General features: G+C 37.3%; 1 protein-coding gene across 3 annotated transcripts in view; it reads left to right on the top strand.

Annotated features, from left to right (window-relative positions):
- The first annotated feature begins 16,321 nt into the window (after window positions 1-16,321).
- Window positions 16,322-27,824, top strand: part of PDE7B (phosphodiesterase 7B) — a 190,065-nt gene continuing 178,562 nt past the window's right edge. Inside the window, exons 1-2 of one of the 3 annotated variants that reach the window (XM_005509406.3) lie at window positions 22,805-22,988; window positions 23,125-23,239. In XM_005509406.3, coding sequence (XP_005509463.1) covers window positions 23,219-23,239 — 21 coding nt within the window. In that variant the 5' untranslated portion in view covers window positions 22,805-22,988; window positions 23,125-23,218. Of the gene's footprint in view, window positions 16,414-22,767; window positions 22,989-23,124; window positions 23,240-27,824 lie in introns of those variants that run through there. The other 2 variants (XM_065057120.1, XM_021297125.2) reach the window with 2 other exon arrangements.

Here is a 27,824-nt window from a genome sequence, read left to right on the forward strand (position 1 = left end):
TAAGTTAACACTGTTGACAATATTTATATGTAGCTGACAGGCTGAAGAGAAAGAAAAAAAGAAACACTTCTGTGATACCCCTACTGGTTGTGTTGGAAATCATTAACTATAGAAATTGACCTATAAAACAGAAAGCAGGGAAACATGCTTTAAAAATAGGGTAGTACTGTACTCTTACTAAGAGTTTGTGGTCTTAAGCAGTGTGGATGGTTAGGCAGTCAGATTGGAAAAAATATATACTTTTTTGGTGCAAGTCTTTTTTAAAGATAAGCATATAGCCCATAAATTTGTTGAAACGTGAATGTGTGGTTGAAGTGCCCTGTGTGGCATAGAACAGCATATTAGAACTATATCTTCTAGTAGGATATCTTCCAAAACAATTAACATAATATGTATCACCAAAATATTATACCCTTTATCAATCACAATTTGTTTACAGTAGTAAATAAAAGGAAAAAAAACCCTTTTATTTGTAAGGAGTGCAAAAAGGATAAGGTGGCTTTGTCAGTTGATAAAGTGTTATCAAGCACTTGATGACTGAAAGTTTCTGGAACTTACACAGTTATTAAATCTATTAAAAGTTATTTTAAAGTTATTAAAAAATAATTAAAGAATTTTACTTTCCTCTGAGAAATAACTGAATCTAGCATTATGATATAATGCAAGTACAGGGGGATGATTTAGAGGGAGAAATGGTATTATGCAGTCAGAAAGTAGCCTTATTATTTCTCTTATGAGACTTCATGTCTGGAACGTTGATATCTGAATAGAAATATTCAAAACAAAGAATTTAGCAAGGTAAGTAGTGACTTTATACTGCACAAGTAGTAACTTAATGCTACACAAAATCATAATATAAAAATCAGCCTACAGAAGTTTTTGTTAAAAAATTGGTTGTGGCAAAGTATCAAACTAATAAAATCTAAACTGTGTTAAACCATATAAAGTAGTCCAATAATTCCTTGTGTGTCCTTTTCTATAAACAGTTTTATATTCCTACTAGTCCCCAGAGTAACAGATTATTCTTGGTTTCTGTGCTACGTAATCTATTTGTACTCCATTCATACAAACCACGTAGGTTGAAGTCAGAATAAAGAGTACTATTCTGCCTATATTGTGATATATAGATATTTGATAATATACTGAAGTTCATAAAGAAAAAAAATGTTTAATTTAAGATTATACATTTGGTTTCATTTAATATGCAAAAAGTAGATGTAAGAAAACTTTTTTTTTTTTTTTAACTAAGAACAGCTGTTCTACATTACACCAAAGGGCCATCCATCTAAATTAGCATTTTGAAATACAGCAAAAAGTAGCCTGTTGACTGATACAGGAGGAATGTTGGCCAAGTTATACAGTGGGTTTGTAGACATTAGGAGACATGAAAGTTTTCCATCACTTGAGCAGCCGTATACATCTTGCCTAACCAAAATATTTTTGTTAAGAAAACAAAAAACAAAGACAATACCCAGTAGCATATATATCATATTCTTTGAAGTGCCAAGTTATTTACTTCTTTAAAATAATGTCTAGTGATTTACCTAAGACACACATAAAATTAGCATTTTGTAAACTTTCCCCAAAGCACCCCTAAAATCACTTCATTAAGTAGATGCCATGCTGGTTAGATTCCAGTCATCAGACACAAAGCAGTTCTAAGCAGTAGGTTACGTATCACAGTGACTTTCAGCTGTTTCTTGAGTTTCTTTAAAACTCTCAAGTAGTACCACCTGGGTCTTGCGATTTGACAAAATAAACTTTAATAGTTTGTTCTGTAATCTTCTTTAGTGAGTTTTCAATTTGCATTGGATAGTCTGCCATATAGAAGCCCTGCAGCATTAACTCTCTCAAGTTCCTCTATAGTGAACCCAGAAGCAAGGATTTACTTAAGCTTTTGTTGCTTTGGCTTTATTTTCTGTCAGCACCTTAGGAAGCTTCACAAAAATTAATTTTGAGTAACTATGTATTTTGCAAGCTGTTTTTCAAACCACTTTTTGTCATAATCATCTCACAGCTGAACATGGTGCAGTCACTCCCAAAAATATACAGGTATGTGGTCTTTTCAACGAATACCATGTTCATATAAAGTTGCTTGAATATTTATAAAACTGTTGTCTGCATGCCATACATTAACACATGCTAATGTTTCTTGTACTATCAACCTGAGGAATTTTGTTGTGGCATATGCCCATTTATAAAACATTGGGGAAAATTCTGGTGGTACAGAGAACAGTTACCACTGTTTCAGCCTCTTCAGAAAATTATACCTGGCTGAAAAAGAGCTTAATTTACAAGCTAAATCATTGATGGACATTCTAAGTGCCCAAGATTATCTTTTTGTCAAACTGAACACTATTCAGAGCTGGACCTCTACTAATCAGTGACCAGCCAGATTGCATCTTGTCTGACCTTGTGTCACAGCATGCCTAGGGGCCAGTATAGGGCCACTAACAAGCTTCATAACCAGAAAAGCCAACGGGAAGCCAAGATTTCTTCCTTTTACTTTATTTTTGTTTTGTTTAGTGGTTTGGTTTTGGTTTTTTTTTGGGGGGTGGGGGGATGGGGAGAAGGGGCAGAGCTGATAGGGATTTTTTTTAAGAACAAAGCCTAGCTAGTTCCTCTTCCCTGGAACTTCTCCATTGTTGCTTTTCTGATGAATAAGGATGGGTCATCTGTGTTTGAGGTCACTGGCATTGCCCAGTGAGCTCCACTTAAGTCAGTCATGTGTAAGAAAAAAGTCACAGTTTTCCTCTGTCTAAAATTCTAGTAATCTGGGGCATGGAAAGTATGTATATCCTGAAATATATCCAGAGAGTGTGTCAGTGTGTTTGTAAGAATTTGAGAGATTTGGAAAGTCATGAGGAGGAGCATCACTGATGTTCTCCCAGAGAGCATTAAGTTCCACCTAAAGAAGTTTTAAATAATGCAAGGCTAGTAAATATTAACCCTGCAATATGAAGTTAAATCCAATCTTACATGCATTTCAAAATAGGTACAAACCTAGTTCCTTACTCTTCAGTTTTGCCTATAAATACAGAAGCTCCATTTGTTCAGAAAAACATGTTACTGGAGACATTTTAGATTTTTAACTCTAAAAGGGGAAATAATTTTTATTTTCCTGAAGTTACAGTTTAGTGTCTGTATCGTGTCCTATAGAGGCCAATATATGATCAAAGGTCACTTTGACAGTTAAAGAGGTCTTCCCAAGTGAAACTGGTAGAGAGACAAAGGGGAAATTCTCAAAGATGATCATGATACATAGCATGGAATAGACTCTTTTAACTCTTGCTATTAAACCTACCTTAAAATCATCATGTCTTGATCCTCTCAGCCACAAGTTTTCTGCTGACCTAGCTCAAACTACAAGCATGCTAGTAGCCCAGGGGCCTTAATCTCAAACTGGTATCTTTACGTGTTTACTTATTCCGCATCTGGATTGGAAGCTGAATCCAAATAACCACTAAATTTAATTTTCCCTCAAACAGTTCAGGCATTTACTTTCAGAAATGTCTCTTCTGCGAAGGTACTTACCAATCAAGAGCAAACTGCATCTTAACCCAGCTAGCTGATATAGGGAAGACAGGGCTTTTTGAGCCATAACTTCCAGACCTGAAATAATTCTTGTAGAACTATTCTGAATTCTTTTCAGTCTGTGAATCTTTTATTTCAGTTAAAGGCTGAAAGCCTCTGCATAATACACAGTAATAAGACAATCCAAGAGATTAAATATGTTCTCAGAGTACCTGAGTAAATCAGAGAGGTTTGAACAAATACGCTATTTCAGTCACTACAAAGAATTTGTATTCTATTCATTTTCCAGTGCTAGTGGTGAAATGGCTGAAAGTTGATACATTTCTTTTCACTTTATTTGAATTAGTTTTTCCCCAGATTCCAATTTAAATAAGCATTCATAGCGTATTTAGGAGTATGTCTTGTTTTAGGCATTCTGTTCTTTTTCACATGTGTTAGTCTGTGTTGTGGTGGGGTTTTTTCATTTGGGGTGGTTTGGTTTTTTTTTTGGGGGGGGGATTTGCTTGTTTTGTTTGTTTATTTGTTTAATAATGGTGTTTTGGTTTTGTATCAGTATTTCATACATAGATTGATTTTTTATTTCTTTTTTGTTGTTGTTGTTTGTGAAATGTATAGCTTTGTGCCTGTGTGCTGCAAACAAATTTCCTGGATGGAACACTCATCTGTATGGCTCACCTTATTCACTGTTTTGGATAAATCACTGTAGCACTGTGACTCTTTCCCAATCTGTAAAACACAAAGACAGTAAGATAGTATTTAGAAAGAAGCATCTCTGAATAGTTTGGAATAAAAGTGTTGTTGAAAAGCTAGATATTATGTGCACTGGGAAAAATAGCATAAATGTATTTTAAAACAGGGATGTAAAACAGGACCATGGTAGTCAGAACACCACAGAGCACCTCAAATGTAGGGATGATCTATAAACATCCATGACTTCCTAGTTGGACTGGCTTTCTTTCTATACCAAAGTTGAAAGTGGTACTTTTGACTTTAAGAACCCATTCTTATCTCTTTAAAGTGTTAGTTGTTTTTCAGTAGGAAGTTTGCTGACTTAATGAAAATGGATTAATTATTTCTCATTGTAATGATCAGCTCAGTTCATCATCTGTTAAATCTAATTTCTGCATAAGAGCATGTCTCATCATCAGATGCCATAACCTGATGAATTGCAGGCTGACTAGATGGTTTATACAGTGAAATAAAGAAAGGGAAAAATCTTCCCTCATGATTTTACTCAGAGACAGGATAAAATCACAAGGTTTGCAGCTGTATTCTACAAGCTATGTTCAGAGTTGCTAATTATAAGGAAGGATTCCTCTGGTGCTGTGGGGTTATTCACAAATGCAACTCTAAATTGAAACCACTTGTATAAAAAACTCTAGACTTGGTTTTGGCAATCCAGGAGTGACTGGTGTATGTTGGGGCAGACAGCACATTAGATATAAATGGAAGGATTCATTCACTTCGCCTTGAGGAGAGTGGGTGGGATTTTCCTTTTTTTTTTTCTTTTTTTTTTTCTTCCAGAGGTTTAACTGAGTTTTAGGCTTAGTTACATGTATTAACTATTGGCCAGCACTTAGGCAATGCCAGTGTGCCCTGCCCAGTGTATATGTATGGTATTTTGTTCAGAAATATTGTTATATGCAAAGGCAGCAAGTTTTCTGCTGCCTCATTTGAAAAAAAAAAAAAAAAGTGATTTAAATTCTCAGCTATGGGCTTCCTGCTTCATTGCCTCTTTCTTGAAAATGACTGCTCAAGATGCTCACAGAAAGCAGGTTTCATGCTCAGGTAATATCACTAACTGCCATGTTGGCTGACCCAGATATAAGGTTTATACCAGGCATGGGAAGATTGCCCTATTCTCTCTGTTTTGCTCACCTGTGCAAAGGAGGAGTTTGTTTTGAACAAGTGCAATTACTAGGTCTAGTCAGATATGTCATAAGAGACACAAAGAAGAGCTGTGGTTATTATCTGAGTTTGCTGATCGATCTACTTAGAGCTTTAAGTTGCATTCCTGACATATGTACTTTTGTTCAGAAAGGTACTTGATTTGGCTACAAAGCACAGGGAAAACAGATTTGTTTCTAGTTAGCTTGAAAACCCTACCTTTAGTGTAGTACATGGTAAAAGATGGAGGTTAGATTCTATATTTTCTAGCAAATCCAGCTCAGAAATTTGATTGCATTTCTTGGAGAAATACAACTGATCTAATCAGATAGTGGTGGGTTGTTTTTTTAAATAAAATAAAATAAAATAAAATAAAATAAAATAAAATAAAATAAAATAAAATAAAATAAAATAAAATAAAATAAAATAAAATAAAAAAGAGGAAGGAAAGTTTGTTGACTGTACTCCTCTTCTTGCTCTGTCTAGAGGATGCCGAGTGTGAGTCACGGCACCCATGAAGCTGGGTGCATTACGTTTGAAAATCAAGCTGCTGTCAAGCAAACCATGCACTATCTTGGTACTAAGAAACTTCTGCTAAGCATTCATCAACACTTGATTTAAAACTGAACAGTCTTTCAAGTACAGAAGGCATAAGATGAACACTCAATATGAGTTCTGTGCATGTACTGCAGTCAGACATAGAAAAGGGAGAGAGAAAGGACACCGTTCCACTATGTGTGTTTCTTCCCTTACAAAACATGTTTGGAATCTGTATCTTGCAGTTTCCCCTGGCAACTCTCTACTATCACAGAATACAATGTCCCAAGGCTATGCTCCATTACACTGCACCATCTTTTCTTTTTCTCTTGCTCCACAAGCTTTAATGAAGCCCATCAAATTTTCACATGTGCCCCATTTACTATACAGAGATTACATCAAAAGAAATTATGTTGGCTTCCTGTTAACACCCAAAGATTGGCAGACAATCATGAAAGTCAATTGCTGTTCAGCTTGCTAAGTGACAACATGTATTTCTGCCTTGTCTAATTACAGCAGATCAGATGCTTCCTGTTGTGGAAAACAATACTAACAAATGGCTAACTTTTGGTGTTTAAGGGGAATCATATACATTGAGAATCAATTGAAAAAGAGCTCTGGAACATGGATTTCTGTAGATGTTTTATCATAATTTTAATGTGTGTTTATGGATAGGTAAAGCAGAATTCATGTGAAATATTCAGTCTTGTAATTATACATAACTGATCAATTGCACAGTAGTAGCTTTTCTCAGCTGATTCAGAATGGAACAATATTCAGAGCTGAATTAATATACTGTTTTTTTCATAAGCTTTTCTCCCAGAACGGTCTGTTGATGAGATGCAAGGAAAAAGGAGCACATGTTAAGCAGTGCACTAAGCACTGGTGTGCAGAATGGTAGAGATAATCTACAAATTATTTGTTGAGTGTACACAGATAAAAGGAATCAACATTATGACAAGAAAACCAACATGAACGTACCTCTACCTGAGATCTTAGTGCTCCCACTGAAGACAGTAAGAATATAGCCATTTCTATCTCCATGCATACTTTCTCTATTTCTGAGGCAATAGTTCCCTAAGACATATTCTTGCGTTGAGGGATTATTAGGACATTATGATAACTCCTATGCACACTCTTGGTCTAACTTCTGCCTGTAATTTCAATGGCTTTAGCTTTACATCTAAACTGTGGTTAGCATAACAGCCTTTGGCTCTTTATAAAGGATGTCACTAATCTCCTCCACTTATCACTTAACTAAGAGCAAGACAGGATCAATCAATCATGTCTTTACAAAGTAACATTAAAGAAAATAACTGTTGTTTAAGCCTCATTTACAGTATAGAATTCAACCTGAAGAAATGTCATCTAACAAAAACCTAACTGGAAAACTAAAACTAAAATAAATTAAAAAAAAATAAAATAAAATAAAATAAAATAAAAAAACAACCCAAAAAAAACCCAAAAAAACTCGTTATTTTTGTGACACTGAATTGAAAAACTGAATTGAATAAGCAAAGTAAAAATCATGCTTGTGACTTCATGTTTGAGAAATTGCCTGGTAAATCATGACGTTGCCCTCACACCTCTGATTTTGGTCTTACAGCTCAGGGAACGGAACAGAATTGCATGAAGAAAACTTCAGGGAAGTTTCTTGAATACATATAACAATGATTTGCTGCTGGCATATATTAATATAATGAACACTGTTTTCAGGATGTATCAAAATATGTATCTACTCCTGATAGAAGTTTATAGGCAGAGGCATCCCTCAGCCTTTCTGTTTAGCCTGGAGAAAAGGGAGCTGAGGGGGAAACCTTATCACGACCTACAACTACCTGAAAGGAGGTTGTAGCATGGAGGGTGTTGGTCTCTTCTCCCAAGTAACAAGTGATAGGATGAGAGGAAATGGCCTCAAGTTGTGCCAGGGCAGGTTCAAACTGTATATTAGGAAAAATTTATTCACGGAAAGGTTTGTCAGTCATTAGAACAGACTGATCAGGGAAATGGTTGAGTCACCATCTGTCGTGGTTTAACCCCAACCAGCAACTAAGCACCACACAGCTGCTCGCTCACCTTCCCTAATGAGTTAGGGGAAAGAATCAAAAGAGTAAAAGTGAGAAAACTTGTGGCTTGAGGTAAAGACAGTTCAATAGGCAAAGTAAAAGCCACACATGCGAGCAAAGCAAAAAAAGGAATCCATTTACTACTTCCTATCACGAGGCAGGTGTTCAGCCATGTCTAGGCAAGCAGGGCTCCACCACACCTAACAGTGACTTAGGAAAACAAATGCCGTAACTCTGAACATCCCCCCCATTCCTTCTTATTCCCTCAAAACATACACTGAACTTGACATCATACAGTATTGAATATCCCTTTGGCTAGTTTGGGTCACCTGTCTAGGCTGTGCCCTCTCTGAACTTCTTGTGCACCTGGCACAAGATGATAAGCTGAAAAGTCCTTGACTACATAGCAACAACTAAAACATCAGTGTATTAACATTATTCTTATGCTAAATTCAAACCGCAGCACTATACCAGCTACTAGGAAGAAAACTCTGTCCCAGGTGAAACCAGAACACCGTATCTGGACATACTTAAAAGATGTGTAGATGTGGTGTTCAGGGACATCGTTTAGTGGTGGATTTGGCAATGTTAGGCTAATGGTTGGACTCAATGATCTTAGAGGTCCTTTCCAACCTAAACAATTATACATTTCAATTATTTGTGTTTTTTCTAAAACCAAGATTCTTTACAAACTTCATACGTAAATTATGTAAGTACCATTGGAATGGAAAAAGTCTGAAATACCTTCCTGGCTGCTCTTATTTAAGACAATTTTGACATAAATTATATGGACTGGCCTTCTTTTCACTCTCTCTCAAGTTTCCTTCCTTTTACTCCCCTCTAACATTTTTCTGCCATCTCTTTCCCTGTCCTCTCTCCTGAGAAGTTAGAGTGGCTCATATCCTGTTCTCTGACAATGTTCATTTGCATGACCTCTACCACTCTTGATTACTATAATGAGTGTCTTTGGTAATTATCATCATCCTGCTTTATTTTTCCAGAGCAATAGCCACTTCAGTGAGTTTCAGATTTTATAAAGCATGTGTTATGCTGGCAAAAGCTTAAACACTTCCTCTCTTCTCTAGTAATGTTTTTACACATCTAATAAATCAGTAGCTTTCTCCTGTGGTCCTGAATAAAAGTATGGTTCACCTGATGGAAGTGATTCAGCTGAACTGAGCACATCAGCCAAAGTGAACTGTGTCTTACCATCAAAGTAGTTCACACTTTCATTGAGCCAATGCATAAAGCATTTCCCTGTGCTTTGCAGTCACTTAATTGCATGAGCACCTTTGCTTTACTTAATAGGTATATTCAGTAAAATGTTAAACGGCAAAAGAATTAATAAAGTGTCAAATGTGCATGCCTATTACACTTTGAAATTCTTTCTAACTAGTAAATGTTGAGGAAAAACTCATCATCTCAAAAAGTTCATAGTGCAATAAGAGAATGCAGTAGGGAAGCTCAAGAAGAAATGTCTGCTTCTTGCTGCTGTTCTGTGAGTCATAGACAAGGATTTTACAGTGATAGGTGCTGAGCAAACACAAGTAAAATATGTGACATTCTTTCCGAGACAGTAAACAGTTTCATGTTGTTGATAGTGCTAATGGCACATATTTTTTGTTTTAAAACTATTTTTCAGTATTTTAGTACATCATCAAAAAAAATAAACCCTGTTCCAGCCTTTCACCATCATTAGTACACACTGAGCATAGTTATTGCTAGATTCAGTGATTCTTACTGGAAAACAGTTGTCTACAGCAATGTGGATTCTCTGCAAAATCTCCAAAGGAGCCACTGATTCCCCAGCTGAATCCTGCCCCTCTGGAAGACAGCAGCTCCTGCTGAGCCACAGCTAGTGCCATCATTCAGAAAAACAGCCACTCGGTCCATAAGAAGCCATATGGTGCCATTCAAAGATCTAAGCGGCTCTATGACTTGCCACAGTAAGTCATAAAGTCCCACTTTGGGTGTTGTATATAGGTCTTGTCTACCTGTAAGCATATCTGTGATTCCCGTGTCTCAGCTGGCTCATTTAGCAACTGCACAAAACATGGGCAAAACCAGTGTGGGTAGTCTGGATTGGTCTGTGCTGCCATGGCCTCACACACATCACAGCATTCCCTTTCAAACTGTGGAAACTTGTTAATTCCTCTTTTCTTGAGACTGGGAATTGGGGAGAAACAGAAAACACTATATCTCTGTTGGAGAAGGAGACAAGAAGCACCATGCTTGGTATATTGATGATTTGAAAACATTGCCTCTGGTTCTTGAGAGACCTCCAGGAGGTATTTGTCTTTCAGATAGCAGAGGACAGCTCTAATTTCAGATCTATACAGAAACCAGGGAGACCTGACTGTCTACTTCTTCCCACTGTACTTTGCTTTTTGTCCTAGAATTCCTTTCCACCCAAATTTATTTGCTGTGGAGGAGGGAAGGTGAAAAGGCAATTACGAAGTGGTACAGGCAAATGTGATCCGCAGGCTCCAGAGGGTTTGGAAGGTGTCCCACCTGTTGTTCTACAGTGCTTGGGAAGCCTGGGAAAGCACCATAGCATCTTAATAAAAAGAACAAAGCAGTGGTATGAACAGATATATGTGGTAGGAGTAGGAGAAGAGCAGCATGGTGAGATCTTCCTGCAGTCGTGTAACAGACAAATTCAAGTTCTAGGCTGAATCCACCACACTCCTCTGCCTACTGATTGCTCTTATTCATTCTCTCCTTTGTCCATTTACTACAATAAGCAAAGACACTTTAATTTTCCCAGAACAGCACCTATATGAGATTCATTGTATGCAATGAAACGAAAACGTTCAAGTACAATGCATGAGCACAACTTCTGAAACAGGGATGGTGGCAAACTTTGGAGAGGTAGGTTCTTTTGCTCCTATAGCTCTTTAGGGGGGCTAGAGATTAATCACATGCAGCATTGTTTCTTGGACACATGCTCATTATTTATAATGCTGTATCCAAGTTCAGTGAGGAAAGTCTCTTGGGTTTTTCATGTTTGGGCAGAAGATGCTTTCTCAGGAGATTTCTAGTGCGTCTGCACCCGATCACAGTGGAAAATCTTTCTCATAACTTTTGAGTCCTAACAAATAATAAACACAAACTGTCTGGCTTTGGTTCACGTTGTGGCTAAAACATAAGGCCCTGGTCGGAATTCCTATTTTTTTATACCAACCAAATCTTCAGCTGTCTTCTCCAATGTCAGTGTTTCATTTAGTTCTGTTCCTTAATACTAGTTCAAATAATAATTGTAATTTCTTGTTGCTTCTATCCATGTTTATCTGGTAATTACAAATTAATCTAAGCAAGACAGCAGTGAAAAGAGAAGGTGCAGTTAAAGAGACCTTCTCATACAAGGTGTAACAGTATCTTGTTTTGAAGAACTGCTCCTTCAGTCAATGTCAAATATTTTTAAAGGAAGTTTAATTTTGAACTAATGCTCTTTCAACATGTGCTAACTTTGTAAGAAATTATCCTGCTCTCCTCTGACCTTGAAATTCCAGGAACGGAATAGTGTAGCCGACCGAAAACTAAACAAGGAGACTTTCACAAAACAATGTTTCCACAGGATGACTAACTGATGTAAAAAAACAGGTACTTTCATCCATGCCTAACATATTTTTCTCTCTTTGGAACACATAATGATCACTTGGATTTTATAATGGTAGATGCTGACATTTTGAACAAGAAATGCATGGATGTATGTGGCCATGAGTATACAGGGCTGCAGTCCAGAGAGGATTTAGTGTGTAGATAGTGAAGTCTGAATTGGGACTTCAGAAGTAAAAATCACCTTTCATGTTAAGAGGTCAGCCAGTTTGATTAGATCAAAGTATTTTTCACAATCCTGATCAGAGAAATGAACGTGTCAGTGTGTGAGAGTGCCTTGTGATGCTGCGCTGTTTTAGCAGGGCATCAGCTATCAAATCTCTCCTGATACTGTTTATGTAGCTGAGTTAATCTCTGAGCATCATTGAGCTCATCTCCTTCTATGTGTCAGTGCAAGCCACATGCTTGCTTTTGCCCTTAATCTGGGTCATGTTTAGCCTGTTTATGTATCTCATGGGTGAGACATTTGCCTTTAGGATTTAAAGTTAAGCACACTGGAAAGATTTAGGACCATATAAAAATGTGTTGTTTCTCCTTAATGCTTGTTGTTGGTAAAAATTTTCTCTCTTTTCTGCTTATTTTTGTTCTTCAATAGTTTCCATTTATGTCAGGTTTGCCCTTATTAGAGTTTAGTTTGTTTTGCAGTACTGAGGGATCTTAGTCATCACAGAAAAATATCACCTAGAAAAATATCTTAGATAAAGGGCAATTGCACTTCAGTGTGAGTTGCTGGGGGTTTTTAAGCATGACAGCTGCAATTCCTAGCATTGTGATCCAGTGTTTTCGCTAAACAATAATCTGGAGTTTCAGATGTGAACCAAACTGTAGCAGCACAGGATATGTAGCCATACCTGATGATTGCTTAGAAAAGAAATTACTTTTAACAGACTTTATTTAACTACTGTTTTAATATGTATTTATTGACCTTCAGGAGATCGCTTCAATCCCCTAGGTTGATTTGACTGTGATTCCTAATAGTTACTCCTGGATAATAGTCAGAAAAAAACTTATTTCCATGTGTTTAGCAAACCTAATGATTCTGACAATGAAATTCAAACAGAAGGACCATGACAGATGGAAAATCAAAGAGAGCTACACTGTACATACCTCAGCATTGTAAGCATCCAGGAAGGGGATAGCATGTGTTAAGAGTGCAAAGGAGACACACCAGGTATCTGTTTGGTGGGTTGGATCTGCTGAAGTCACAGGGAAAGAGTTCTGCTCATAAAACAAAACTGTGTCCAGGAGGAGTGTGGGTCAGATGCAGTAACAGGGCACATTAATTGAGGTGCTGTTGATGCCACTAAAATTCAGCCTAAAATCACTCTAAAAGAGAGTCCTTTGCTCCAAAATCTAGGGACCCTGGGTAGCTATGTCCTATCTTTAATGTAGTTCAGTGGCTGGATGCCACAATAACTTTGTGATTATTGCTGTGCTAAAAAATGCCTCTGATGCTAGTTAACAGAAATATTCATATTGTTAGATCAGTGTGTTACTGTTGTAGTTGTTATTCTCTCCTATTTGGAACCACATCTGTATCATTAGAAGTTCCTACTGAATGCGTAAAGCACTGCATATAGTCCTGAAGAAAGTATACCTGTTATTTCTTACATCTAATGGTATATAATCCCTTTAAGTTATTGGAGATTACTTTTCCAATATCCCACAAGAATTATTCACTGATAACACTTCTACACGAAAAACATGAAAAATATGGATCCTAAGTTTTATAGCATTTTATAGGAAAGGAACCTACTTTTCAAATCATCATTTATATGTGCTTGCAAGTCTGGAGTATATGTATAAATTAGGTGGCACTAAACATAAATGAAATCTAAGTGTTAAGTGAGCTAATCTCTGCCTACAAAAGAGTGTTGACACGCTAAAGTAGTATTTTTATATGCAATATTATATGCAGTCCCCCATAATTTCCAGTAACCTAGGTTCTTATATATCCTAGGTTTTAAATCAACATAATGTATTGAAGCATCAAATAGATGAAGTCAGATTGCTGGAGGAGATGCTTCTTCTGGAGGTCACTGTTGTCACATCAAAAGCAACTGAAGTGTACATGAAACAGCCCCAAAAAGCACATCAGTGTAAAGGAGGCAGCCTCCAGGTGATGGGTGTGCTGAGGAGCTAAGGGAATCACTTCATCTATTGCCTACAAAACCAGAGGGAAGCTATGGTCTTTGTTAAGGTCTGAGAAGATGTGGATCAGAGATGCTTGGAATTAGAGGACTAAAAAAGGAGGAAGGCAGCTGACAGAAAATCAATGGTTTGTCCTCTGTCAATGTTGCCAAGGCAAGTTGTCTCAAAATGTGACTGTATTCCGTAATTTACAAAATTGCAGATGCACAACATCAAAGCAACCTGTATATGTCCTGAATGGATCTGCCTTCATAAGTGCATACACATATTTCCTGTCTTACATAACTATCTTGCCTGTTTATCAAGATTCTGAATCTACATGAAGAAAATGTGAAGATTAGCATGATTGAAGTATCTCTACACTGTCAACACTGTCAACAATTCTTCATAGAATATCATCATGAAGTATAGCAGGAATAATCCACTAAAGTGAACGGTGAACTCCCATTGACTTCAAACAAATATTTTATCCATTATGCATCTTAATACATTTTGACTGTTTTCATGACTCTTACCTACTTCACCTAGCATTCACATCTTTAGCATTTGAATGAATTCAGACCAGTATCAACTTACTTATTCAAAAAGTGTATTATTATGATTTCTTTATAGGTTCAAATTGCATAGAAAACCATTGTAAGTCATTATTTTTTTAAAGCAACCAGTCTATTACTGCATGAATGCTATTGATTGCACATTACTACATACACTTTAATTTTGCAGATTGCTTTACATGCATGTGACGATAGAATAATTAGTGATGTTTTTGTGTAAGATGGTGAGGAAATGGAATTTTATGACCCAAACAATGCTTTTCCTCTTCTGTGTAAAAAAAAATGTGTTTGGGCTTTAATTTCAGACAGCATAGCACTGAGATAATTTAAACAAGATAGGTAAAAAAAAAAAAAAAAAAGGTGAAAAATTTAGACTCAACACTTGTGGTCTGGAAAAGATTAACATTGAGATCTTAGATCTGCTGAGAATTTATGACTCTTGTATGTTTGTAAGAGAATTCATCCCTTTCTCTTGGCTTTGCAGTGTTTTTCTCCATCTGACTAGACTACTTTTACCACTGCACTGGCTAATTTCAAGCAACAAAACAAAATAATGAAATGCTTGAAGGCTTCGGTGAGTTAGTATTTCTACTTAGTCCGTGTAGTCACAGTGCTGGGCAGGGGCACTGGCCATGGCAATGGTGCTTTACACTGTACGCTTACTCTTCTTTCCCTTTTCCCAATAAGCACATAAAATGGAGGAATTATTTTTGATCAGCTCTGTATATTAAAGACAAAACATATAATGAAAAAACTACAATGCTGTGGTGTACACAGGTCGTTCAAAGAGAGCCCATTTAATGTTTGCAGACTCTATGGGAATTCCAAAATGTAGGGGTGATGAACACTGTGGAGCGAGAGGTGAGGAGGAAGAAAATAGGCGGACAGCTATACTACTGAGAGCTATACATCATTTGTGTGCGAGTACTAGCTGATGAGCAAAACCAAATTATTTTTACCAGTTTTCACTTGCACATCTCAATGTACTTTTAATCTAAAAGGCCTGTATCTGCTGGCTCACACTACCACATCTCAGTTCAACAGGATAAGAAAATAAAACATTATTAGCTTCATGCAAAAGCTAAAATTCCTTTCATAGGTTAAATAATATTCTTCCAAAAATATTTGCCTCAGTTTCACTTCAGACAATGCGTATTTCATGGAAACCAAAATGTAAATGAGAAAAAACCTTCAAATTCTGAAAAAAAGAGCAAAATGCCTAAGTGGTAAAACTGTTAAAATACATTGAAATGTGCTTTATTCTACAAAATCAAGTCTACAATCTAATTCCAACTTTTGCTCAAAGATTTTCTTAAACAACAATCAAGTCCTTCTGCACCTAAAATTTCTTAGAAATCAAGAAAAAAAGAATAGAGAGAAAGCAAGAATGAAGCTCCTCGTTATTTATGTATGTTGAAATTAAAATCTAGGAATTGTATAATGTTTTCCTCAGAATTTTTCAATAAAACATTTACCTGCATGCTTTTCTGTGTAAAACACTGATGCAGTAGAAATTTCTGAATATTAAAAAAGATATTTTGAATTGAAAAAGACTATATAATTATTTTTCCTATCCCTCCTTACTCATTGTCTATAGAATATAAGATACTCAATTGAACAAAACAGGTGTGGCTTTTTTCTTGCAATATACTAACCTTTCTGACACTGCTTTTAACCCTTCAGTGCAGAATTGCATGTGGTTTGTTTTTCTTTCGTTTCAGCTTCCTTTGTGGCATAGTAAAACATTGCTTTTGGTTTATCTCTTCTTTTTTTAACTGTCTTAAATAGCAGGAGCCCCTTTAAAAAATTCACTGTCTGAAAGAAGGAGATGAACAAAAAAGTGACTTGCTCAAATTAGGGCTGGATGAATTTGGAGAGGTATCCGCAACAGTATTAAAAAGATAACGTTTTGGATTTGCTGACCCTGCTGCTCTTTAAGGTTGAAAATTTTCTTTGAACATGTTTGGATTTTAGAGGGAAGTTGAGCCACCCGCCTGTGAGTGATCAGAGTGAAGACAAAAGTACCGAGCACTGGCCAAAGCAAAAGAAAGTTTGTCATCTGCCAGGTAAGGGAAAACACTAAACTTTTAACCTTTCTATTCTGAATTTTCCTGGGTTTGAAATCAAATGTCATACTAGGAAGCAAACAAATGTTTTTACATATGTTCTGATCACTAAAACAAATATGAGTCATTCACAATGATGTTTTCTCACCCTTCTTTTTCCACGTCTGGGAACTGCATGTCATTTTCTTTGTTCCAGATAGTGAAGTCCTTTGTGTCTGTGTACAACATTTGCAGCAGCAGCATAAACTACATTTCTGCCAATATGGCTCAGCTCTGACTTTGGGGGATTTTCCACTGTTCTTTGCACTACCGGCCAGGAAACCTTACTCTTAGAGCAAGCCATGCTGTGGTCCTTTGCACTCCCAAGCCCACTGACACCCTTTGAAACTCATGGAAATGCTGTAAAACAAACAAAAAAAAAACCCCACAGACTATAGCTGGACCCTAAATTAGTTCATAATATTCATGTATGCAGTTATTCTTTATTTAATTCAGGAGTCATGTTTGCTGAAAATTAAGGTCCGCACTATATTCTAGATCAGCGCCCCAAGCTAATGAGCATTTGAAACTCACTTCCTGATGCTTTTCATCATCCTATATGATGCTTTTTGAGCTTATCCAATGCTCTTTATGAACTACGTAACCCGTAGATTAAAAAATATTTCTTATGATAGAAAAATATCATTATTATTAGGGATCCTTCCTGTCACTAAAATCTATGAATAAGAATATAGAAGTAAGTACAGAGGTTTTCTAAAAATATAATAACATTATGTAATTCCAAATGTTCTTATGTTAAACCAAACCAAGTTAAAGTTCTGGAAGTTTACTCCTTTCCTATAGATTTTAATATACCGGCTAATATAAATTTTATAGAGCAGTAATGTGACATATTAAATATGTATAAACCACACAAGTAGCCTTCTATCTAGGTGTTCTCTCCCTGGCCTTGATAGAAAAAATATTACCAGTAATATATACGTAGTCATACCTCATTAAGCTGTTGTTACTTAGAGACTTCTGTGCCACTCGTTACCACTCCTACCATGTAAATTGCCTTCTTCCTTCAGTACACGACCTGCCTAAATTTTGAGGGTACCTATGCATGGGTGCCTAAAGCTCTGTACATCTAGTTTTCCCTTTCTGCCCTGTGAAATAGGATGCTGTTCACACATCTACAATGCTGACCCTCTGCCCAAATGCCTTTGATGTTCTCCCTTGCCAGGAAAATGTCTAAGGTCAGCCCAAATTTCCCAGGATCCCACTATTACACCTGGTTCAGATCACAACTGTTGTTCACAGCCACTTCCAAACTGAGGCTCCTGAGCTGTATTTGAGTAGCAACAAAAGCTGTAAGAGAAGAACCTTTCTCCTTTGCATATGTCCCTGGCTTTGTACTGTCCAGGGAGAGAGAAAGCTACAAGAAACAAAGTAATATACAGAAAGACTTTTTTATTTTTTTCCTTAACTCAGAATTTCAAAATAGAGCAGATGTTGAATGCAAGAGAAATTGGAAACTCTGATAGGGCTCAGGGGACAATTAGAGGGAAGTTACTTGCCAGAAAGAGTTGAATTTCTAGATTGTGTTGGGAAAGGTGTCTGACAATATATAGGTAGGTTAAGGCTAGAAAGCCAGATAGAATGATGCATGGACAAGTTTGTGGGATCTGGAGGGTGTCATCTTGTTGCAGACACCTTTCTCGGAAGCAGTGTCATATTGTTATGACAACACTTTGTCAGATGAAGTCAAGCCCAGAAGTCTAAACGATGCATCAACACACCAGCTTTTTGGCTCAGATAAATGAGGTCTATAGTCATATCAGCAATCCGTGTCCTTTTGGGATGAGGTTGCTCTGAACAACACCATGCCCTTACCTATCTTCGTGCTCGTCTGAGTCATACTGCCCTATGCATCCTGGCCTTGGGTCATTGCAGACAGCCCTGGAGTTCAGCAAATCACCAGCCAACATCTTCTGACAGTTCACGTAGGCTGCCTGTAATACACTGAAAACATTGCACAGATTCCAGGTGAAGAAGAGAACCATAACAGACTCTCTTTCACAGGCAGGGGTGTTTCCAGCCATTCATTGCCTCTGTAACAAGATTAAAAAGCTAACTGAGGGAATTAATTTGTAAATAAACAAGAAGAGAACACCCACATCTAGTTACTATTCAGCCATTTCACATGATCCAGCCTCGGGAAATCTGCATTACAAAGTTTCCCAACAGCAATATATCCAGTGTAACACATAAATTCACCTTCAGGAGTAGTGTATCTGTCAACCTGGGGTGAGACAAGTGTTCACTTCCTTGCCACTATGTTTTTTTGACTGTGGATATCCACCTCTCCTTCCTTTCTCTTCATGACTGCAGAAGACTGTGCCTCTGCACTAGTTCTTCACCTTTTTCTCCTGATGAAGAAAGCTGCAACAGACTTAGCAAAGTACAAGTTTCATCACAGTCTTCAGCATCTGCAGACTTAAGTCTTCATGCTCTAAGGAAAAGTAGCAATATATTTGGGAATTACTGTAACATCTACAACCTTGCACTTCAGAATAATTTTGTGGGGAGCTGAGGGATGTGGAAAGGAAGAGCCAGGCATGAACTCATTCAGCACTGGCAGCTGCTTACAACAGATGCATCTTTTCCCACATTCTGAAACTACTGCACTGCTTCAGATGTCATTGACAGCAATATGAAGAGCAATATGTGGTCCCAGGCTGGAGCCCTTCCTAATGATGGCCAGGGCAGAAATAAAGAGGAGGGAAGGAAGTGGAAGGTACCTTAGGAAGGACACATCTTTTTGGCTCTCTGTGCACAGTGCTTTCCATTCTGTCATGTGCAAACACAATTTTTACTGGCATTTGGATGAATTTATTTTTTAGATTTCGGGGAGTATGTCTGTGTGTAAGGACTGTGGTTTGGGTGAGGCAGATTAAGCATTCTCTCTAATATCCAAGTTCCTTTCCAAAGACCACAATGGAAGAGTTGAAGATTTGAGAAGAGGAATGCCATCCCGTAGTAGAAGATAGCATGTCTTGGTGTGCCACCTGTGCTGAGAAGGGAGAATACCTAAAGACAAATATTAAAGTGCCTCCAGTGCTAAGCCAGAACTATAAAAGGAAGTAAAATAAATTACTTAGTCAAGCAGGGCTGCTCAAAAAGACAGGCTCATAAATTTGAGGGATTCCCAAATGTACTCTGAAGTTATTCTGATGAATGAATGAACCAAGGTGTTTGAGTCCAACTCAGCAGTTTTTCCAAGAGGTGTATGATTAAATTCTCCCATTGTGGCCAAGTTCTGTGCTTCAGACAATCCTGCTAATTGCTAACAAAAAGACTTATCCACTTGATCTGTCTGGATCTGCAGCAGATCCCCCAACAATGCCTATATTTTTTTCCTCTGTATTATCATTCAGACTTTCAATATGTGTTTCCTGCTGTATTCTGAACCACTGAGTGAGATATATGGCATAATCTCCTTCACCTTTTTTCCTCCTGTTGTTTCTGAACAAGCTATACTCTTTGGTATTAGTATTCCAGTCACATATTCACATGACTGCACCCTACCAAGTTTCTCTTATGTCAATTAAGTTGTCATTTTGATCTTGCACTAAGTTTTCCAGCTCTTTCTATTATTTTTGATACATTTTTACATCAGCATCAACACATCTAGGCTGAACATCAATTGTTTGCTTTCTTCTTCTTTCTCCAGTGACATTTTTAAAAGAATCATACAGTTTTCATTTTTTTCAGTATTTTTGTCTAGGCCACTGAGGTCATGTTTATTTGGACACACATGTCACCAGCCTGACAGGATATTTTTGTGCATATCTGATCAGAATAGCAAATGCTGAAGTCCTTTTTCTTTTCTTTCTTTCCTTTTTTTCCTTTTTCCTTTTTCCTTTTTCCTTCTCCTCTCCGAAATGGAGTCCATCTCTTCTCAGCAGTCCATCCCATCCTATCATGGAAACACATGGTTATGCTGAGGAAATCAAGGTCTTCCTTGTAACACTGTGCACATCCTTACACACATGCACTCATTTGACATTATCTCTAAGTAGAAACTGCAGTCATCAGTGCTTCTAGGCCTCTCCATCTTTTCACCCAAGAAATATTTACATCTCAAAAACCACAGTGACCACTTATTGTCAGAGCACAACATGATTCCTAGAGTCTGAACTAACCTCTAGCTTTTTTAGGAAAAGACAATACTTATGTAAGACTGTGAAGAACTTGAATGTACCTAATTCATGAAACACAGTGTGATATTATTAATAAGATTGATGCTAAAATGCAGAAAGTGGAAAAAATGCAATCAGAATAGACATTCAGAAATGCCTTACTCTTAGGTGTATACTCCAAAGTAGGATCACTTCTATCAAAACTGCTCATGTACGAGGGTTGCCTAACCATACTTTTAAAAATAGCCAGTAATAGGACACTGCGGATTATCACAGCCTATCTATTCAGTGCTTCACTCTCCTACCTTTAGTTTTTCCCACGTCAAACAACTTTCCTCTGTTGCAATTTATTTGTTCTAGCCACAACTAGCATGGAGAAAAATTTACTCTATTATTCTGTGCAAGTTGCCTAAATCTATACTGGTAAAACAAAGAGAGCCAGAACACAGGCCCAAATGGTGGACGTGGATTTTCTACAGTGCCACATTCCTAGAATGGGCCTTCACAGAGTTTGGGCATTGGCTTAATCACTTCCCAAACACAGTTTGAGACTTATTACCAGCTCAGACACAACTATGTTGTCATAAAGGCTGTAAAAGAGATTAAAGGCCAGATAATATCTCCAGGCCAAAACAAACTCTGGTATTCTTTTTTTTTTTTTTGTAGATAAATGCATGCTTTATATAGTTAATAATTCTTATCAACCCTCTTTTTTTGGACTAAACCTTGTCAGTCTCAGCGTTTCTTCACAGGCTCCAGATCAGTCTCACTGTTTTCAACTGACATTCCAAAACTGGTCCCTGAAGTGCAATTCCCAAAATGCAATACTCAACTGCCCCCTCACCAATGCTGAGTGAAGATTAACGTGATGATTTCCTGTGTACTACAAATAATATTCCTATTTATGCATTCCAGATCACTTCATACACTTCTCTAAGTACAGCCAGATGAACTTAATGAGCTCTAATTGATTTTGTAAATCTCTAACTTATTTAATAATTTTTAACATGTTATTCCAGCATTTACAACACCATAACCCTCTGCATTTGTTGCTGAAGCTGATTACATTAGCAGTGATAGGACGGTCAGTCTTCTCAGTGAGAAAAAAATCGTTAAATATTTGGGTCTCACGAGTAATATTTTTGGTAGCATTAGCTGGTGGTCATGCAGAAGATCCTAATATTTTTATTATTTTTGTATCTCTTCTGTGAATCATTGAGAAATTTCTTTCTCCAGACCTGCTGCTGTATCCACTTTCAAAAGCACTAATATGTGTTTTAAAATTATATGTTAGACTGTTAAGACTTTTAAGAAATGAACTGTGCCTCATAAACCAATAAGGAACACCTAGAAGAGCAAATCAATAAAATTAAAATGATTAAGATAACTAAACAGTTATTGTTGTCAACTGACCTCCTATCTTGTGCTGTTGTGGCCTCTGTTGCCCATGTTAATTGACCTTGACATATGTTACTTGTTTTCTGAAGTCTCAGCTGCATAGCTTCTCTGTTGACAAAGATGCAGTGACACGAGAACCCTGGCTTTACCAGTGCTTCTTGCCTTTTGACATGGACTTTCGTATGAAATAAAACCCTGTGTGGTGTTCCACAGCAGAGCTCATAGGTAAGCACAGCTGGGCTGTGATCTGCTGGTGGGACGAAAGGGTGTTTGCACAGAGCAGCAGACCTTAAGGGTGACTGCGTCGGTGACTCTGACACAGTAATGAAAGAAGTTTGCTAATTTGCAATCTAGCTAGTGCTGGCTGATAAAGGGATATGTACTGTAACCTCAGTCTTATCTCTTTCACCAGGTTTACACTGGCGTGACACTGCTGAATTTAGAGAAGCAGTTCCTGATTTACTTCAGGGCAGGGTCGGAATCAGGTCTGATTTTTGTAACACAGCCCATACAGATAACAGGTCTCACTGGCAACATCTTTGGTATATTTATACAAACATATTTATAGACTTGCCTCTTTTTGTGAAAATATTTTTGATCTTTCCAGTACCTCTCATTAAAAAATATTTCTAAGCTAAACTCAGGACAAATAAATTACAACTCTGGTTTCTTTCGAGTAGGGGAGCCTGCCTAAATCACTGCCACATTCTTCCCATAGTAGTCGCTTAAAATTAATAGCACATGCAGAGGAAAAACTAAACCCTTTGACGTCACTCCTGAAATGAAAACAGCGAAGGCTTCACTCCACCGAGCTGCCAGTGCGGCCGGGGATTGGTTTGTTGGTCTGCTCTCCCGCGCCGGTGGCGGTGACAGCACCTCCCAGCCCAGCCTGGGCTCGCAGCACAGGCAGGCAGACTGCAGCAACGCCGCTCTACCCCAGCCTGACACTGGCAGAAAAGTGCACACTCTTCCCGAGTCGTTTTGCTTCTTAAGGTGGTTTTATTGGCTGGGTTGGGGGACTTGGGAAGGTTTTATTTTCCTTTTTTATTTTTTTATTTTTTTTTAAAAAAAATTATATATATTTTTGCTTGCTGTTGTTACTTAATTCTGTTCCTAATCCTGGATGCAGTTACTGGATTCTGCAGTACAAGTCTTCATGAACAAGCTGCACCGCTTAGAGATTTCACGGCATTCAAAGGTCACAGAACTGCCACTATGGTTAAATGTCTTGTTTAATGGTTGAGGTATGTACAGCAAACCTAAAAGAGGCAGCATGACTATTTTTGAAGGGGAACTAAAATTCTGAGGGGGAGAGGGAGATAATACTATTATTTAGTGGAAAAGATTTTTACTGGTGATCGTTACTACAGCAACCGGTTTTTGAATTTCCTCCCTTTTTCTCTTTATTCAAACTAGATGAAAATTTTCACTTGTGTTGATTTAACCGTTTGATGGCAAAAGAAGATTGCAGAAAGAATCTGTTATTGTAGTCCTTTCTGACCCTGCTGAGGAAAGTGTGATTGCATTTTCTATATGTTTTCCTAGTACTCTGTGGCAGGAGGGGAGACCTGGGACTTGGCTGGCTTAGAGAAAGGGAGAAGAAAGCAGAAACTCATTCTTATCCTGAGGGAATTGTGAGTTTGTCTGAGAGTTAGAGCAGAGAGAGTTGGAAATAAACAGGTCAAGCAAAAAAGAGCATCAGCCTCATTTTTAGGAGTACATGTACCACATAATATTGTTTTCCTCCATGCTAAGATTGCTTTACTTGCTTTGGGTTCAGAAGTTCAAAATTAAGAAGCAGCCTGCACTTTGACTTATAAGCAGATCCTCAGTGGGAAGGGAGGGAACTGATTGTCTTGTATCAACACCAGTTTTCAGATAGCTTTTGCTACTTAAACAGAGAAGAGTGGAAATTTGCATGGAAGTTGAAACAGTGTAGCCTGACGTCTGTTTGATGGCTTATAGGTTCAATTCGTATTTCAACTAGTCATCTGTCTTGAATGAATATTGCAGCATTACAGCGGACAGTGTGTGCTGCAGGAAATGAAAGCAACAGCTAGCATAAAACTAACAGTGTTTTCAGAAGTGTGATTCTAAAATGTAACAGGAGGAGCCACTTGTCAGAGCTCATGTGTGCGTGTATGAGTGGTCTTAAAATCATTTCAGCCAACACAGCTGATTTCTATTGCTAATTGGATTAATATACAGATATGCTCAATGACTAGCAATCTTCATATTTTCCCAATTTGTGAAATGAGACTTTTTATGTTTCTGTTTGAGACATTGCTGTAGATATAAAACCTCTGCAATTGGAAAATATTTCAGTTTAACTGTAAAAAATATATCTGAAAAAGTAATTAATACAACAAGGAACAGAACATGAGCACACTTACCTCATGCACTGCACCTCGAAGGGTTACAAAAATTAACTACACTAGGCTGAACCATGCTAGCTTAAGGACTGCAAAAATATTAGCTCTGAAATGCAGAGGATGTGATATGTGCTGTGAATGGACAATTGCTATTCTGCAGTGCCTAGTGGGAAAACAAGGACTTTGTGTATTGCAAACGCATAACTGCAGCTCCTCCATTTCCTCTGCTGTATCTTCACTGATGACTGCAGAAACAAAGAAGCTTGTCACAGATAAACTCTTCAGTGCTCCATCTCTTTGGAGACACTTGAGGATATTTTTTTTTCATGTCATCCAACAACCCAAAGTCAAGCTTTGTTAGTTGAACTGTTATTCTGTAATCTCCAAGCCATTCTGTCCTCCCCAATCCTCCCCAAAATCTTACTATATAAACTGCCAGCTGATTTCAAAAAACTAAAGCACTGTTTCTCTAGCCCCAAGTTTAGAAAGGTTAATATAGTACTTGTTAACAATTAGTTAGCAAATTTGACTAAAGAGAAGACTCAGTCTATAAGTAAGTTCTGTAAGGAACAGCCCTGTAACTACATGAAGATAAAGAAGTTTCCAAAAGACAATCTCAGAGACATTTGTTTATAAACATTACCTAGAATTAAATTATTCCCTTATTTTGATAAACTTTTTTAGACGTGCTTAGTTTTTAAGCTCTGTAATACACGTTTTGCTGCATCTGTGTTTTGTAGCAACTACTGCTGGTGTTACAGTAAATATGCTAAGTGGACTTCAGCTGAGGAAATGGCACTGTTTTTCTACTTTAGTAAGGCAGGCTAAGCTGCAATGCTTTCTTTGAACATTCTCAATTCAGCAAAACAAAAAGTACAATTTAAGGTTGGCTTCTCTGCAGTGGATGAAAAGCTTACTGACATTTGCAGTCATATTGTCTCAAAAAAAAATAGTCTGTATTGCAGAAGTTTCATGGGATAAGAATGGCTCCTCATTCTGAGTTTATTTCTGTAGGGTGGACAAGAGCTGGAACCAAAGAAGTTCTAGTGATTCCAGCAGAGTAAGGCATACTCTGCTGAATCTGATCCAGTGTACTGCAGATCACTTTTTTAAAATGTGAGATGTTTAATTCTGTAAACTAATATATATATATATATATACACCATTATACCAACAGCTGTTTCCTCCCCTTCCTCCCTGTTTATGTACTTTTTCCCTTCTGAAACCCAACCCTTTGCCTGCCCTTACCTCTAGGTAGGTCATTGAAGCAGACTGATTTTCCACTGTCTTCATTGCAATTATGAAATGCAGTTGAGACATTAAATCATATGTAACTCCTTTTCACTCACCCCTGGTTCTTCTACCAATAGTTAAAGCATTTTTTTAATGAGCAACAGTCTGAAAATTGATATTTTATGACATATATGTGGCTTTCTTGTAATTTTTCAGTCTCATAGAAAAAAAAACACAACACCTTCTTTTGTACTTTAAATTTCTTTATAGGAGCTATATGAAGCACAAATGCCAGCTACTAACCAAACCATTATTGTCAATAGACTAAAGCCGCTCGCCTCTTTATTTAATCATAAGAAATATTCAGGACTTAATCTGTTCTATGATCAAGCTAGATACGTGGCCAAAAGCTCTTGATGCAGTTGGGCTAACAGAAAAACAAGTCATTTGGGGCAGCCGGGAAGACATCCCTTGTAAATGAGCATTCTTAGCAAGTCGTTACTGTTCATCTTTTCTTCCTTTTTGTGCTTGAAATTATTACAGCGCTCCATGTGTTTGTCACAGGGTGAAAGTGAAAGGGACAGCTGGGGTCCTACCAGCTGCCAGAACAAAATTAAGTTTTTTGTAATGAAATGATGGCTCAGTATTTCTGCTCCCACATCCATATTGGCTGAAAGATGGGATTCTCTACATCGGAATTACAGCATTCATTTTTCTTGTTCCTCAGCCAGAAAACAAGCTTACCCTTGCAGAGACACCAGTTTTTTACACTTTCAGTGAAATGTTGGCTTTACATCTAGTGTGAAATTTGCACTTTTCAATCACAATCTTCAGGTTGTGGAACTGATTTTATTTAGAGTTTATATCTTGTGGGCACCGGGACACACAGACACGTAGCTCAAGTGTCTAAAGCAGTTCAAAAGTTCCAATGCATTTTCTTTCTCGGTCAACACAAGGTGCATCTTTTTAGGCATCTAAAGATGATCAACAGTAGCTGAAAAGCTGGGCCACAAAGCTGGACATCACATACGCAATCAGATGAGGGTGGCTGGTAACCTTTTCCTGTGATTTCACAGTAAATGAGAGAAAAACAAAAAATGCATCATCTGGTATTAGTAAATATTTGTCAGGTCTGAAGGATTAGCTTAGTGTAATTATTAGAGAGAGAAAATGTATTTGTTGTGTTTAAGACAATTTTTTAATGTATAGAAATTTAAAATGCAAAATCAACTTCTGAAAGATTTCTTAGCAAAAAGAATTCTTCTGTATCTTCCTTAAAACTAGTTAGAACACTTTAAAATCTTATTTTCACTATTATTCTTACTGAACTAGCATTCCAAGAAAATTGCATTAGAAAACAATATTTGAACCTCTGAATTTGTCATTTTTCTTTTCCTGCAACAGACTGTGGGATTCCAGACATTTATTGCTAGGGTTTACAGTGTTCGGATCTGGGCTGGTAGTAGCTATCTGTTTTAAAGGCTCCAGTTTTAAAGTAGAATATTAGCAATTCAGACCCAGATGACATGGAAGAGAGAATGTTTTGAGAAACCAGACTTCAGTGACAAAACTCTAAGTGAAAATTTTGGGACAGGGACAATCCTCAAAAAAACCCAACAGTAAATATTCAAGCATTTCTTTTGCATACATTTAGTGGTGTGGTATCTGCATTTCATCGAAGCTGTAATTTTGATATACGTTTTTCCCTTGTTCTGTTCGTAGTGAAAAATTTATTATGTAAATAGTGTTGAACTATAGAAATTAAACTAATGAAAGGACCTTATTGAGTTTGATTTTCTTATTCCATTCTTCCTCCCAGTGGGAGAAGTGAGGATGGATGAGAACTCAGTTTAGCTACTTATTTAAGCCATATAGTCTCATGGTGGTATATTATATCCTTCTGCTAGCTTACTATCCAGCCAAATAACACATCCAGGTTGCCTGGATGGATAAACATAGCTGATGATCTCTCACTCCTAATAGGTGCGGATGAGTAGTTAGGATTCTCCCAGTCAAAAACAGAGACAAATTTGTTACACTTTAGCTAAAGAATAACTGCATAGAGACAAAACCAGCAAGATTTATTTTTCTTTGAGTAGGTTATTTTTAAAATAAGAAACAAATATTTAGAAGAAGATAGTTGCAGAGGTAAGGTTTTTTTTTTTTATTTAGCTGGTAGGTTTATACTAGTTACCCACAAAAATTCCTGGTATGAGAAAACTCA

The sequence above is a fragment of the Columba livia genome, chromosome 3, assembly GCF_036013475.1.
Source record: "Columba livia isolate bColLiv1 breed racing homer chromosome 3, bColLiv1.pat.W.v2, whole genome shotgun sequence".
Taxonomy (NCBI): Eukaryota; Metazoa; Chordata; class Aves; order Columbiformes; family Columbidae; genus Columba; species Columba livia.